The 12778-nt window shown below is 48.1% G+C and overlaps 4 protein-coding genes and 1 non-coding gene across 5 annotated transcripts; 2 read left to right on the top strand and 3 right to left on the bottom strand.

Annotated features, from left to right (window-relative positions):
* The first annotated feature begins 576 nt into the window (after positions 1 to 576).
* On the top strand, positions 577 to 657 carry BDV37DRAFT_t57. Its single transcript has one exon. It is a non-coding gene; the product is annotated as a tRNA-Ser (tRNA).
* Positions 658 to 1034: 377 nt separating this feature from the next.
* On the top strand, positions 1035 to 2844 carry BDV37DRAFT_241110 (AMMECR1 domain-containing protein). Its single transcript, XM_032081147.1, has 2 exons — positions 1035 to 2112; positions 2183 to 2844. The coding sequence occupies exons 1-2, from the start codon at positions 1544 to 1546 to the stop codon at positions 2655 to 2657; spliced, it is 1044 nt and encodes a 347-aa protein (XP_031944479.1). The 5' UTR covers positions 1035 to 1543; the 3' UTR covers positions 2658 to 2844.
* Positions 2845 to 2979: 135 nt separating this feature from the next.
* On the bottom strand, positions 2980 to 3343 carry BDV37DRAFT_28262 (uncharacterized protein). Its single transcript, XM_032087087.1, has one exon. The coding sequence runs from the start codon at positions 3260 to 3262 to the stop codon at positions 3032 to 3034; it is 231 nt and encodes a 76-aa protein (XP_031944478.1). The 5' UTR covers positions 3263 to 3343; the 3' UTR covers positions 2980 to 3031.
* On the bottom strand, positions 2980 to 5355 carry BDV37DRAFT_241108 (serine/threonine-protein kinase). The gene is made up of 4 exons (XM_032081146.1): positions 4657 to 5355; positions 4495 to 4585; positions 4100 to 4430; positions 2980 to 4010 (listed from the first exon to the last, which is right to left on the bottom strand). The coding sequence occupies exons 1-4, from the start codon at positions 4855 to 4857 to the stop codon at positions 3425 to 3427; spliced, it is 1209 nt and encodes a 402-aa protein (XP_031944477.1). The 5' UTR covers positions 4858 to 5355; the 3' UTR covers positions 2980 to 3424.
* Positions 5356 to 5425: 70 nt separating this feature from the next.
* BDV37DRAFT_241105 (DNA polymerase epsilon catalytic subunit POL2) lies at positions 5426 to 12685 on the bottom strand. The gene is made up of 4 exons (XM_032081145.1): positions 12643 to 12685; positions 11858 to 12587; positions 11659 to 11798; positions 5426 to 11604 (listed from the first exon to the last, which is right to left on the bottom strand). Exons 2-4 carry the CDS (start codon positions 12463 to 12465, stop codon positions 5657 to 5659), a joined length of 6696 nt encoding a protein of 2231 aa, XP_031944476.1. The 5' UTR covers positions 12466 to 12587; positions 12643 to 12685; the 3' UTR covers positions 5426 to 5656.
* Between the last annotated feature and the right edge of the window lie 93 nt (positions 12686 to 12778).

The raw sequence follows: 12778 nt of genomic DNA, 5'->3' as shown, positions 1-12778 counted from the left end.
CTAGGCCCAGCCATGTCTGTCCAGAACCTTCCTCGCTGACTCCCATCGTTATCCTCAGATCTTTGGTTTGCACCAACAGCAAGGTTACTCGGATTCCTACTGAAAAGTAATAAAAATAAAGAAAGGGTGGTTTCCATAGCCTCAAGACAATAGACGATAGTAGATATATTCTGATTGGTTGACCTCCCACAACCTTTCCCAGGTAGGGCTCGCCTATCATGTGATACTATAATCATGTTTACGACTCCAGTGATCTGCTACGATTGCAGGTACGAAGACAGTGGCAAATGAACACAGTGGGGTGTTTGCCATCCTCGTATAGACTAGAGTGTCCATAGCATGGGGTGGTAAGGCAGACCAGTAGTGACGGTATGGAAGAATAGCCCTGTAAGATATTAAGAGATAGTGATAGAAGTAATAAAGCTTTCTAATTTTCTTTTAGGGGGGAGGTTTGTTTCCCTTCGACTGTCCTTGCTATCTACTTACCTGTGCTGGCGTGTAGCAAGCCGTTTAGCCTAGGACATTCCCAAAATTGCTTTATATTTTACTTAAGAATACATGTAAACATCAACAACCGTCAGTGTGGCCGAGTGGTTAAGGCGACAGACTAGAAATCTGTTGGGTTCGCCCGCACAGGTTCAAATCCTGTCGCTGACGTTTCATCTCTCTTTTTGTCTTCTGGTGTTGCTTCCTAAGACTCTTTTTAAAGCGTGGCGAAGCCAAATATTGATTAGTATGGTGGGGCCGGTCCTTAACATGTCCACGGAGCGTTCGGACCAAGTAGGAATGGTTAAGGCTGTTGTAGTATGTAGTTTATATGATTCATCTTTTTCCCCTCCGTGTACCTAAGTACAGCCGAAATGGAGAGACTTACTGACTTGCAAGTATTGCTCATGGTAAAGAATCTCCGTAGAGTGGTTGAAGTTAGTATCTAGATCACGGGAAGGGTTATTCAGGGACCACCGAACCAGGTTCCGCCGCCTTATAACCCTGGAACAACCCCCGCTAGTCAATCAAGTTGCATCGAAGTATTCAGTAGCCCTAAGGAGCTTGTCTCGAGTTTTCCTTTGCGTCATCGTATGAAAAGCAATCCCATGAAACGTTGGAATTCTTCAATCTCTTTTTCTGCGTCTAATCTGGTCACGGGAGGATAACCAACCATACCATCACGTGGAGCTTATCTTATCGACGCCTGATATGTAATGGGAGTACTTCCCCCTCATTCCTTCTTTCCCCTCTCCTCTACCAGACACAAACACAGACGGAACCAGACAGTGAGCTTCGCGGCTGGATCTATCTGCCTCCTCTCAGAATAAATTGACTCAAACGGGCTTGATATCTGTCCATAAGTAGTGCTGATCTTGTGTATCCTCTCGCGAGATAAGCGGCAAGCGGCGGTGTCCATCCCGGGTGGAGCAAGGTGTCTGTTAGTATCAGAAGACCTGTCACAGGAAACCTGGCTCTTTTCAAGGACAAGGACACCTGGCTTGCTTTGCAGTAATTTCTTTCACCTCTTGCCCGTGATCCTGGCGCTTCTGAGAATATGGCAACCCCCGCCCATTGCTATTACTGCTTTGAATGCCTCGCCGTCTCGTATAAAGGTCAAGAGCACATTAGCCTCTCAGCCGTGGAGGAGCTATGGGAACGATACGAGCAGTTTAGGAAGGTTTCTGCTCTCCAGGACCACGATGAGTCGGTTTCTCTGAGGGAGAGCGAGAGTCTTGGCCTGCAGTCTGGGGATGACGATGATGACATAGACGGTGTATCCTCTAAATCCAAGAACGGCCCTCGGGGATTGAAGCTACCAAATATCAGTCGCCTCCAAAGCCAGATCTCGCCGGGCTCGAGCTCTGTTACCACGCCGTCGAGTAATTCCTCGCATTCAGGCCTATCTAGTTCCACTCCCACTACTACCATGACCACACCAAGCTCACAGTCGCTGCAGTCCGATGCGAGCGGCTGGAGACGACAAAGGGGAAAAGACCAGCAGTATCCGTTATTCGTAACTTGGAACACCGTGTCCAGGAGTGGCCGTAAGTCACTTCGCGGTTGTATCGGTACTTTTGAGGCGCAGGAGCTTGCTGCAGGCTTGGAATCCTACGCCCTCACCTCGTATGTATCACCGATGTGGGAGCAGATGGATCATCTCCCACCTAGATGCCTGTTGCTAACGCGGTCGTAGTGCGTTCGAGGATACCCGCTTCACTCCAATTCCAGCCGCCGCTATACCCACCCTATCATGCTCTTTAACCCTCCTTGGATCCTTTGAGCCCTGCACTAACGCTTTAGACTGGACTCTCGGAGTCCATGGAATCCGTATCTCATTCATTAACCGCGGTCGACGCTACGGTGCAACCTACCTACCGGACGTCCCCGTGGAGCAAGGGTGGACTAAAGAGCAGACACTGAGAAGCTTGATGGAAAAAGCAGGCTGGGATGGTGGCCACGAAAGCATGACCAGGAGATTTCTAAGAGGTAGCAGCAGCGGAGGTCACACCCCCACCTCCAGCAAGCCATGGGAGCAGGTCTCCGACTTCCGAGTAGTCAAGTATCAAGGTTTGAAGGCCTCCGCGAGCTACGCCGAATGGCAGGAATGGCGGCAGTGGGTTCTGTCCCTGGGGGATGGAAGTGAGAAGCTGTTGAGTCCAGCTGTATGAACATATATGATAGTCTTGGTTTCTATTCTGCGAGTGATACTTTCTAGCCCTTGGCCTGGGAGGTGCATTTTGGAGACCGCCTGTCTATTTGGCTAATGATGTGATGGTGTCAATGAAGAGGTAATGGCGTGTTCGGTTTAATATGTTTTCAGGGTCTGCAGAGTTTTTTGAATATCAAGCGATATCCCGAAATTGAGGCATATCACGTCTAGTCCCATCCCTCAATTCTATCATCGTAGTTGAACTGTGCATCACTTATTTATTCTACTATGCAGTATGGTTTTCTGTACTTTTTATTGTATTATATTTCAGTTTTATTGTTCAATGTACAAGCATGGGATGTGCTTTTTGTAGGGTTTGTTGATGGACCAGTCTTACTTCCCCCGATTTGCTTCGACATCAAGCGATCGATTATTGTAATACTGTATAGTTCCATCAATAGATATGGTGCAAAGATATATGAGATATTTCTTTGAATATCTGTTTAATCCCCACTGCAAAAGTATGGAGACCTCCCGCGGCAGCGATATATATATATACATACACATATATCCAAAATGCATCATATACCAAATAGTAATTAATGCATTGCCATGCATCGACATAAACAATCGTCAGAGCTCAAGCAATGGCAGCAAAACCAACCAAGCAAGAAACAAAACTGTATAAGACACGCAAAGAAGCAAACGAAAAAGGAAAAGCCCGATCATAAGGAAAAACGGTGGCTGAAAATCTTGGCATATCTATCATCAGATTCGTTTTTCTCGTCATTTCTTCGCAGATCTACTCCACAATCCGGCTACCATCTGTTTCACTCTTTGCTCCTGTGCCCGGATCTGTTCCTCCGTCTGGCCGCGTGCATCGCCGCGGCCGTCGAGGTCCATCTGTCCGTCGTGGTGTGATTTTTCCTCGACGACTTGGTTGCCGTTGACCCTTTCCGGCTTCGGGTCTACGCTCATCACCCCGTCCATCATCAGGCCGCCGCCTTCGCGGAGCTTGTTGATCGCACGGACGGTATCGATGGCCTTGTGAAGTGTACGACGGGCGTTGAAGTTCTTCTTGACGGTCGGGAGCAAGTCTTCACCGGACTGGTCGGCGTATGGGTCGTAGGGCGGGTTAACCCAGATGTGTTGGAGGGCTTCGTGGGCGGTCATACGTGCTTCGGGATCGACGGTCAGACACCGTTTGATGAAATCCCGGGCGTGCGGCGAGACGCCGCGCCAGTATTCGAGCGGGGTAAAAGAGTAGTCAGCTGCAAGGATGGCCTGCATCTCTTCCAGGTTGGAGTCGCGGTCAAAGGGGGTGTAGCCGCAGAGCAAGAAGTAGGTAATGACACCGATGGCCCAGATATCCCTGTTGCATTGTGTCAGACGTACTGTTGAAAACCGGAAATTTGGCCTATTCAGGCGGTTGCAATGAATGGGCACTCTGTGGGGACATACACTGGTTTTCCGTGGCCGCTCTTTTTGAAAATCTCGGGCGCCATGTACCCGGGCGTACCGCATGTCGTAGTGAGAACATGGAACTGTTCTTCGTCCATGATTCTGGACAATCCAAAGTCGGCAATCAAAAGATCCGCATTATCCTCCGGGGTGCGAAATAGCAGATTCTCCGGCTTCAAGTCACGGTGCACGATACCGTGATCATGTAAGTAGGCCACAGCCGACAGAATGGCGCGGATAAGATCCGCAGCATCTGATTCGAAGTAGCTGCCTTTACGACAGATACGGTCGAACAGCTCGCCGCCCAGTGCGAGGTCGGTGACCAGATATACTGCACAACCGGGACGGTTAACCTAGGGTACAATTCATAGGCCAGGATCCGAGATGAGACATACAGTTATTCATAGTTTCAAAGTAATCGACCAAGGTCAAAATGTTCTGATGACCCATTGACACCTTCTTGAGCACAGCGATCTCGTTGCGAACCTACAATCATAGTCAACTCATATTGCCAGCGATCGTATATCCTCTGGACATTTCCTAGTAGACACCCATACCATGTGTTCGCGCCCCGCCATCAGTCGCTTATTGATCACCTTCGCGGCATAATACCGACCAGTGTCGATGTGTACGCACTCCTTCACAACGGAGTAAGATCCAGCGCCCAGGGTCTTCCCCGTCTTGTATCGACAAGGCTGGACCTTGGGTCGCTGGGCCTGGGCCTGGGCCTGAGCCTGAGCTTGTGCCTGTGATGCCATTTAAGGAGAGAAATAAGGTATCCAACCAGGGAGTCCTTCAATATCGGAAGAAGCCGTTTGGTCTCCGCGCGATAGAGCAGAAAAGGATAGGACGCGCTTCGTGAGCCGGCACTGTTGACTATATCGTCAGCAAGAGACCGTCAAGCTGTAGGGGGTTTCAACCCCTTATAGTCAAATTAGGCTGCAGATATGTCCGCTTGGCAAGGGAACCCACCGGTTTGAGAGGTTCACCGGTCGCAGGGACGGTGGGATGGGTCTGTCGCACTTGCGGTGAAATTGTCGCGGAAATCGATGGCGGGGTTAATTAATTGGTTGAAACGCAATCTCGATAACCGTCGCCGCTGATAAAATGATGGAGTGGGGGCTTGACTGATCTCAAACGCTGGAGCTCCGCAAATATAAATACTCGAACTTTCATGAACAAAGAACTCTTGGGAATGGCAGAGGACCGGCAGAGGATCTGAACACCGTGGAGAAAAGAAGAAAAGAGAAAGTGAGCTGATCACTTCGTGACCGCCGGTTCCAACCTTATTGATTGACAGGTCAAAATAAGTTTACCAATTTTGGGTTCTGTAAAATTCCCTGGCATTACAGACGCATACATACACTGATGGATATACTATACAATAAAACCCTCACACACAAAAGATTCCCCCCAAGCATCCCAAACGCCATGTATAGTACTGAAGATGATCATGCAGTCCTTCTTACTCCCACGTACATAGATGTACCCATCTGAAGTCATGAAAACGGAGATAAAAAGAAAAAAGAAAAAGAAAAAAAAACCGCACGAATTTGATCATATCTGTTCTAGGACTCCTTCCACCACATTCTCCAAGAGCTTAAGCCCATGGAACTTCGCGACACTGTTGAGGACTCGCAGTTTCTTTTCCGCTTCTGCACGATCCATGGTTTCCACCCATTTACCACTGCACGAGCAATGCTCCATGAACTCGCTGACCTTCAGCCCTCCACATTTGGAGCATTTCAAATCCTGTGTCTGCCAGCCAACGATCAATCCATGGACCTGGCCGATAAGGATCTCTTCCTGAGCCAGTCGATCATATTCAGTTTGACAGAAAGGACAGCGCCAGGGCTTCGTCACGGCCTTGCTTGGGTCAGATCCGGGATCCGGGAGGACATCTTCATCGCGGCACAGGTCCAGATCTCGAATCAAGCAGCATGCGCTGCAGGTCAGCTCGGGAAGTTTCAAACTGGCAGCCGGATTCTCAAATCGACCCTCTTTGCTGAACTCTCGTACCTCAAACATGGCTAGTAGTTCGCGACGGAGAAGTCGGTTCTCCAAGCTTGTCGTCTTGGAGAGACTAAGGACCTGCATCAACATTTTGACCAATTCTAACACAGGATTGCGCTTCTCTTCGTTGGGGTCCGACAACACCCCGGGAAGGACGGGGAAAAGGTAGTCAGATGCAAGCTCAGGGTGTAGCATTTCCTCGCGCTGACGGCGGATAAGACCAGATATTTGCTTCTTCAAGGGCTTCGAGAATTTCTCCGCAAGGACAGCAGATACTTCATCATCGTCCTCGTCTGTCGGGCGCCCGATCGGGATCTGCGTCATTCGGGGAGTGGACGAGTCGGCCGATTCGGGGTGCTTGATGCTGTGCATCAGATCGATATATTCCACCACCCAATCATGGAAGATTGTCTGCATTGGGCCCGGGAGGAAACGGCTGAGCTGCCAATGCATGACAGTTTCCAGTTCCTGTTCATCGGATCCAACCACTTCCCGACAGCCTTTTCCGCCGTAATTGTACTCGTCATACCAGACCAGGTAGTCCCAGTATTCCTTGATTTCGAGATCAATAAAATGAAAAGACGGGTTTGCGCGGATCGATTTCAATACGTATTGACTGTATGCGTAGGCGTTTCCGACTTCAGCCTTAGTGGTCTGAAGCAAGAGGCGTGTAGAGCTAGCGAAAACAATATTTGACCCAACGCGTCTAAACTCAGCCATAAGTCGCTGAAACGACTTTCTGGACAACATGCGCACGTAGTTATGTAGAGACCGATCATAAAGGCACGAGACTGGGCTCTCTACCCAGCGAATCAGGTGCTGCACCATGATATCTGCCATATTGTTTCCTTCACAGGCCTCAGTCCACCAGTGTTTCACCATTTCCCGTAGTACAATTGCACCCGCTGATGCGAACGCCTTCTCCGAATAAAGGACGCCGGACCCGTTGGAATCAGCTGAAGGCTCGGATGATGCTAGAAGTGTATCCGCACCTTCCATCTCGTTAATGATCGAGGATGTTAGGATAGTATTAATGGCAAGATTGCGAACTTCAAGCTCGATACACACGGTGGTGTAAGCGCTTGGGACATTGACAGATGGCATGGATACCTTCTCTAGAGGGCCTGTTATGTCATCCTTTTCGTACCCTGCATGATCAGGCCTTGGACCGGAAGACCACCAGAGGACGACATTGTTCTGTTGAAGGCGCCTGGCGTATGATATGTCAATAAGATACCGGGGGTCGTCACTTTCCAAGTTGCAGAGGGGAACGTCGCCGTATCTTGCCAGCATAGTCAGATGCTGGATCCAAGCCGAGAGATACAGGTAGTGTGTGACAAGTCGTCTTGCAATGAATGCCTGCCAGCCTAGAGGGGGAAGATCCATATCAGACACTTCTGGTTTTACTGACATAATTGGATACTCCCTCAGCATGGGGATGTCGTGGCATAGACGACTTCTTTGCTGCGATTGTATAACAAGAACCGTTGGCTGGGTTTCTTCGCTTCTGAATTTCTTGATCAAGTCGCCGACCTCTAGATATGCCTTTCTTCTGGTTGTGACTTGCGTGGTTCGGAAGTGAATCTTCTCCTGGTACTCGAATGCATTTTGAGGCTCATCTCCGGATATGTTCTGCTTCCTCCGCATGAGAAGATCCGTGTATATTTTGTCGACGTTCGGAAGGCCCTGGACGTCTCTCGTGCGGTTCAAGATGATAACATGTGCCTCACTTTTAGTTGTTGAGAACAGGGCGAAAATCTGCCTATCACCAGAAGCGACATGATATAGGTAGTGATAGACTAGCGGTGAGTCCATGAGATAAGGCTGGTCTGATGATGTACGACATAAAGTCGACAGATCAAATCCACTCTCCAACCCTTCTCCCAGAACACCTCGCTGTTCCTCGTCAAAAGTACATATACTACCAAGTTTCAAGATAGCACGAACATTCAAAGGAATACTCTTCTCATAGACACCTTCAATGCTTGGATGCTGTAGAAGTGTATCCATCTTGTCAGCCTCACGCAAATAGGTCTCCTCAGACAAAGTCAATTTGAACAAATGCACCGAAGGATGCCCGTTCGGCAAAGTGTGATTGACTTTCTCAACCTCACAATCTGGAACATCAACATCAGGGAGAGAGTCTCGTTTCAGATTGATGTACATTTGCCGGGGAACTTTGACTGTGAGAGTATGAACCTTTTTATCAATCAAGACAAAAGCTCGAACGATGCCTGGCCTTGTCGTTTCAGTCAGCTGCAAAACTTGCCAGGTACTGATATAAAGAAGCTCGGCTTGGTTTCTGAAAAGATGACTCAAGGAGTCATTGGCAATATTTGTCCTTTCGCCGAAAAGCTGGCGGCGGCGGATGCGTGCTTGCTTCTGGATTTTCCACTTTTGCTTTTGATATTTCAAGAATCCGACATAATCGTCTGCCATTGGCGGCATCCTTGATGGCAGGCTAGCAAAAGGGTCGAGAGAAGTTTTCGTAGGACCTTCCGGAAGCTTTCTTTTCTGCGATGTCTTACTGTTTGGGGAGGACTTCAACTTCTCAGTTGAGCTTGCAATTACCTCACCTATATCACCGCTATGTTGCACACGATGGTCGAGGATATTCGTAGAGATGTCTGTCAATGGGTTTTTCTCGCTCTTCGCAAATACGTCGGTCATCTTAATTTGCTTAAACTTATCGTCCTTCACATTGATCCGCCTCTGCAGCCAATCTGGGTGAGCGACTCGAGGCACTGGGTTGCGGACCTTCTGGAGAGCAGCAGGGATTGTGATAAGTTTCTGCACGACAGATCCGAGTCGCTCCAGATAATAATCCCAATCAATCACAGTTCGAGGGTCACAATCGCCAGGGTCATCTTTCAGCCATTTCCGCAAGAAGAACCGTTTCACACTTTCTTCAGCCGAGAAGATCGCTACTGGAATAGCTCGCTCCGTAACAGGTGTATTCCTTGGCCTTGCAGATATGATGTATTTGCAGTTCAGACCTTTGTCTTTGACCATTTGCTCTCCCAAGAACTCTGCTAGACGGCGTGCCGTAGTGATAGATGTGGATTTCTGGCTACCATATTCTTCCAGAGTCTTCGTCATACTCCTGTTCTCAGAAATGAGTTCGATCAATTCCTCATCGGCCAATGTAGTTCCATGTTCATATAGCACATCCAGCCATCTGTCAGCTACTCGGGCTACAGCAGCATATGTTTCTTCAAGCGACGTTCCTTCTAAGAAGAACTTGAAGATTTGAGTCTGGAAAATCTTAATCAGCTTCAACTCTCCTCTCCGCTTCACTTCGAACCCTTTCAGTTCAGCCAAAGACCCATCATGATTGAAAACAGCATAGCGCTTCTTCAAGTTCTTATCCTCCTCTTTCGAGGTTGGCAGAATCATTGCTTTATACGGTCCGTCGACCTCGAAGAAAATGGAGTTGTCACTATGCGTCTCGTATCTAAAAGTCTTTGGATCGGCAAGGGTTTGGTACTGGTGATTAGTATAACTTCCATGGACAAGGTGATTCAGCATAACACATGGATAAGAAATCCCCAGCTTCTTCCCATTCTTCAGAGTGAAAGAAAAGTTCTCGGGGAAGGACCCAGGAAGCATACACCAGATACCGTCTGTGTCAAGCTCCAGTGGACGACCGATACGTTCAACTAGCTCTCTTGCCATCTGGATGATTCGAGCACCCGTCAGACACGTCACGCCAGCCATTTCCAGTGAATACCATCGAGATCCCTTTCTCATGACGTAACCGTAGAAACTGTTTAGGATGACTTTATGGGCAAGCTGTAGCGAGTCGAACAAAATGATCATCTTTTTTGCTTCTTCAATGTCCGCCGCCGAAGCGCCTGCCGATTTGAGGGAATCAGTCTTGTTTTTCCAAACTTTTTGTTTGCCTTTGAAATCGTATCGGCGATCTCGGAAGTTGCGGACCGTGTTCACGTAGAAGGGATTCTCTCGCTGGCAGATAATAGCCTCTCGGACCATTGTCTTGCTGTCGTGAATTTTGTGGTAAATCTTCTTACTATAGTCCTGAAGCCTCTTCTTGACTATAGCAGACTGTTCTTCAGCGCTCATATCGCCAAACAACCTCATCGGACTGTTTTTCGTCTTGCCTGGAAATCTTTCGTTTGCAACCGCTTGCCGAACCATGTTATATTCATCACGTTTAGCAGGAAGAAATTCGCCTCTCCAGGCCCACGGCATTCGCCTGTCACAGGTTTTGCCAGGTCGGTTGAAGTCGCAGGCAGCGCAGTTGGATTCCTGGATCATGGCATCTGGCTGTAATCGATTTGTGGTGATGATATTCGGGTACATGGAAGCAACATCCAAATGGTAGATGAAAGGATTCTCCTCCCTGTTCGGATTTTCCTTCAGGGCGATCAAAAGCTTGGAGATCTGTTCCTTGACTTCCTCGTAGTTGACGACATCATCCAATGACTTTTTCTCTTCCACCTCAATGCTGAATGTCAGAGCCGCGTCCAAATCGCGAAGCAGTTCATCGATGGCAGTAGGATCGATCTTGAATGTAACGGGGATATCACTTCGAAACACACCAGCTTCGATACTTTCCACGTGTCCACCAACATATGTCTCTGACTCCAGAAGGTGGCCTTCATAGAAAGCTTCGGGGGGGTCTTTGTGCTTGTTAGGCAGAACGATCTCGCCTTGATATGCTTGAACCATCAGCAGCATCTCACAAAGAGTACCTGTTCCTTTCCGCAGCGTGTCATCGGGATTAAGCGGGACAATGGTACAAAGCGAGAAGATGAAAGGATGGACGTATTTCATATATAAATAATATGTGGCGACGGCATCGGACACCGAATATTCGGCTAGTGTTTGAGGGCGTTCACTTGCGTACGGGGTCATGAGTTCCGGGTCGAGTTCATCAGGGTCATATCCGAGCTTTGCAACAGTGACGGCTTTTAAACCACGACTTCCCTGGGGGAGGTAACTATCACGGTTGACCCAAGCAAAGCAATCCATATGCACGCAGTGATCGCTCTGATAAATGTCTTCACTGTTTTTGCGAAAGCCGATCTCCGTATACATATCGATTCCAAGGACACTTGCTCTCGCTTCAACGAACGGCCAATCGAAGAAATCACCGTTATATGTAGCGATAACAGTCGGTTTAGCCTCTTTTATGTGCCCAAAAAATCTTTCTAGGACACTCCTTTCATCGGGTTCATTGAAAATCATGAATGGACCGTAGTATTCGGGCTTGGGCGTGTACTCGAAATCGTTGATATCTTCAGATACTATCTCTCGATTCGTAATCAAGAATCCTTGCCCGTCAATCATGTACGAAATCATCATAATTTGATCGATGACAGAGTCAGGGAATTTTAGCGGCAGTTTAGTCGTTTCAATATCAAAAGCGAGAACAACCGGGTCAGGACGTTGGACTCGTTCCTCTATGCAAGTCAATGAGATCACACCGTGTTTTGCCTCTACAGTGTACCATTTTCCTATCCGGATATCTTCAAGACGATGTGTCAGTCAGGTAATACACATCATAGGAAGGAGTCGCCTACCTTTGTCAATCGCCACTCTAACATGGTAAGGAACGTCATATTCCCGGATATCAATTATAAAATCACTCGCTTCCATAGTTCCATTAGATCGTGACTCATTAATTATTTCGTCATCAAAGAGATCAAAGCCAGCATTTGCGCTTAAGAACATAGTTAGCTCCTAACCAATCCAGCTAGCATCCGCCTGAGTTCAACAAACCTTGAAATCTCCACGTAAGTATCCATCACATTCACATTTTTCTTGTTCTTTTCCGCCAGTGGTAGAAGAGTCCTTCGAACTTCCAGCAGATGGCTTACATTTGCAAAGTACATTTGAAGGAAAGTTCTCCGGTGCCCGAGCAGGTGGTTCGGTAGCTTAAGGTCTTCTTTCTCTACTCTCGCGACCTTCTTGATAAGTCCTTCGAACATTCTCCGACACCATTCCTCAACTTCAGCCTCGTGTCCCTTCTTCACTGCGAGGAGAAAATATGGGTCATATTCAACTGTTGCCTTGAAACTTCCGCCGTTGTCTTCAAGAAAGTAATAGTCCACACCGGCGCGTCCCCCGGGGACATTCGGATCTTCTACTGAAGTACTGTGCATATTGGTAAGCCAACCAATCCTTTTCTCGCCGGACTCAAAGCGCGGGAATCCCAATGATTCGTCGATGCTGTTCGCCAGCCGAATCGCCTCGAATTTCTCATCTTGTGAGGTGGCTTCTGTCGATCGAAGAGAAGAAAATTCGATGGTCTTTGTCCGTTTTGGTTTGAAAGATGCAGCATTCGATCGAAACTTGTTTCCGTACTTGCTGGGTTTCCTCTGAGGCATTGCGACGATATGCCCACTGGCTAGGGCTGGATCACTGTGGGAGATGTGAAAGTTGGTTAAGCATGGAACGCAAACGTTAAGTATTAATTATTAGTAGAACACAGAATGGGCATGTTTGGTTCCTGCCAAATTGTAAACTTAGTAGAAAATTGATCAAAGTTTGAGGGCCCAGTGTACTCAATCTTGTTAACTCAGATCATGCTAAGCTACTGAGAAGCCCAAATTTGGTTGCTAATCTGCGGGTACCAGTCGGACGCGTTCGCGTTCCACTATACGCGTGCCTTTTAGCCAGCCATCCACCGCCCCCGGTAAA

Source organism: Aspergillus pseudonomiae, assembly GCF_009193645.1.
Source record: "Aspergillus pseudonomiae strain CBS 119388 unplaced genomic scaffold BDV37scaffold_12, whole genome shotgun sequence".
Classification (NCBI taxonomy): Eukaryota; Fungi; Ascomycota; class Eurotiomycetes; order Eurotiales; family Aspergillaceae; genus Aspergillus; species Aspergillus pseudonomiae.
The sequence above is the reverse complement of the archived record's forward strand: the minus strand, read 5'-3'. Positions and strand labels throughout refer to the sequence as shown.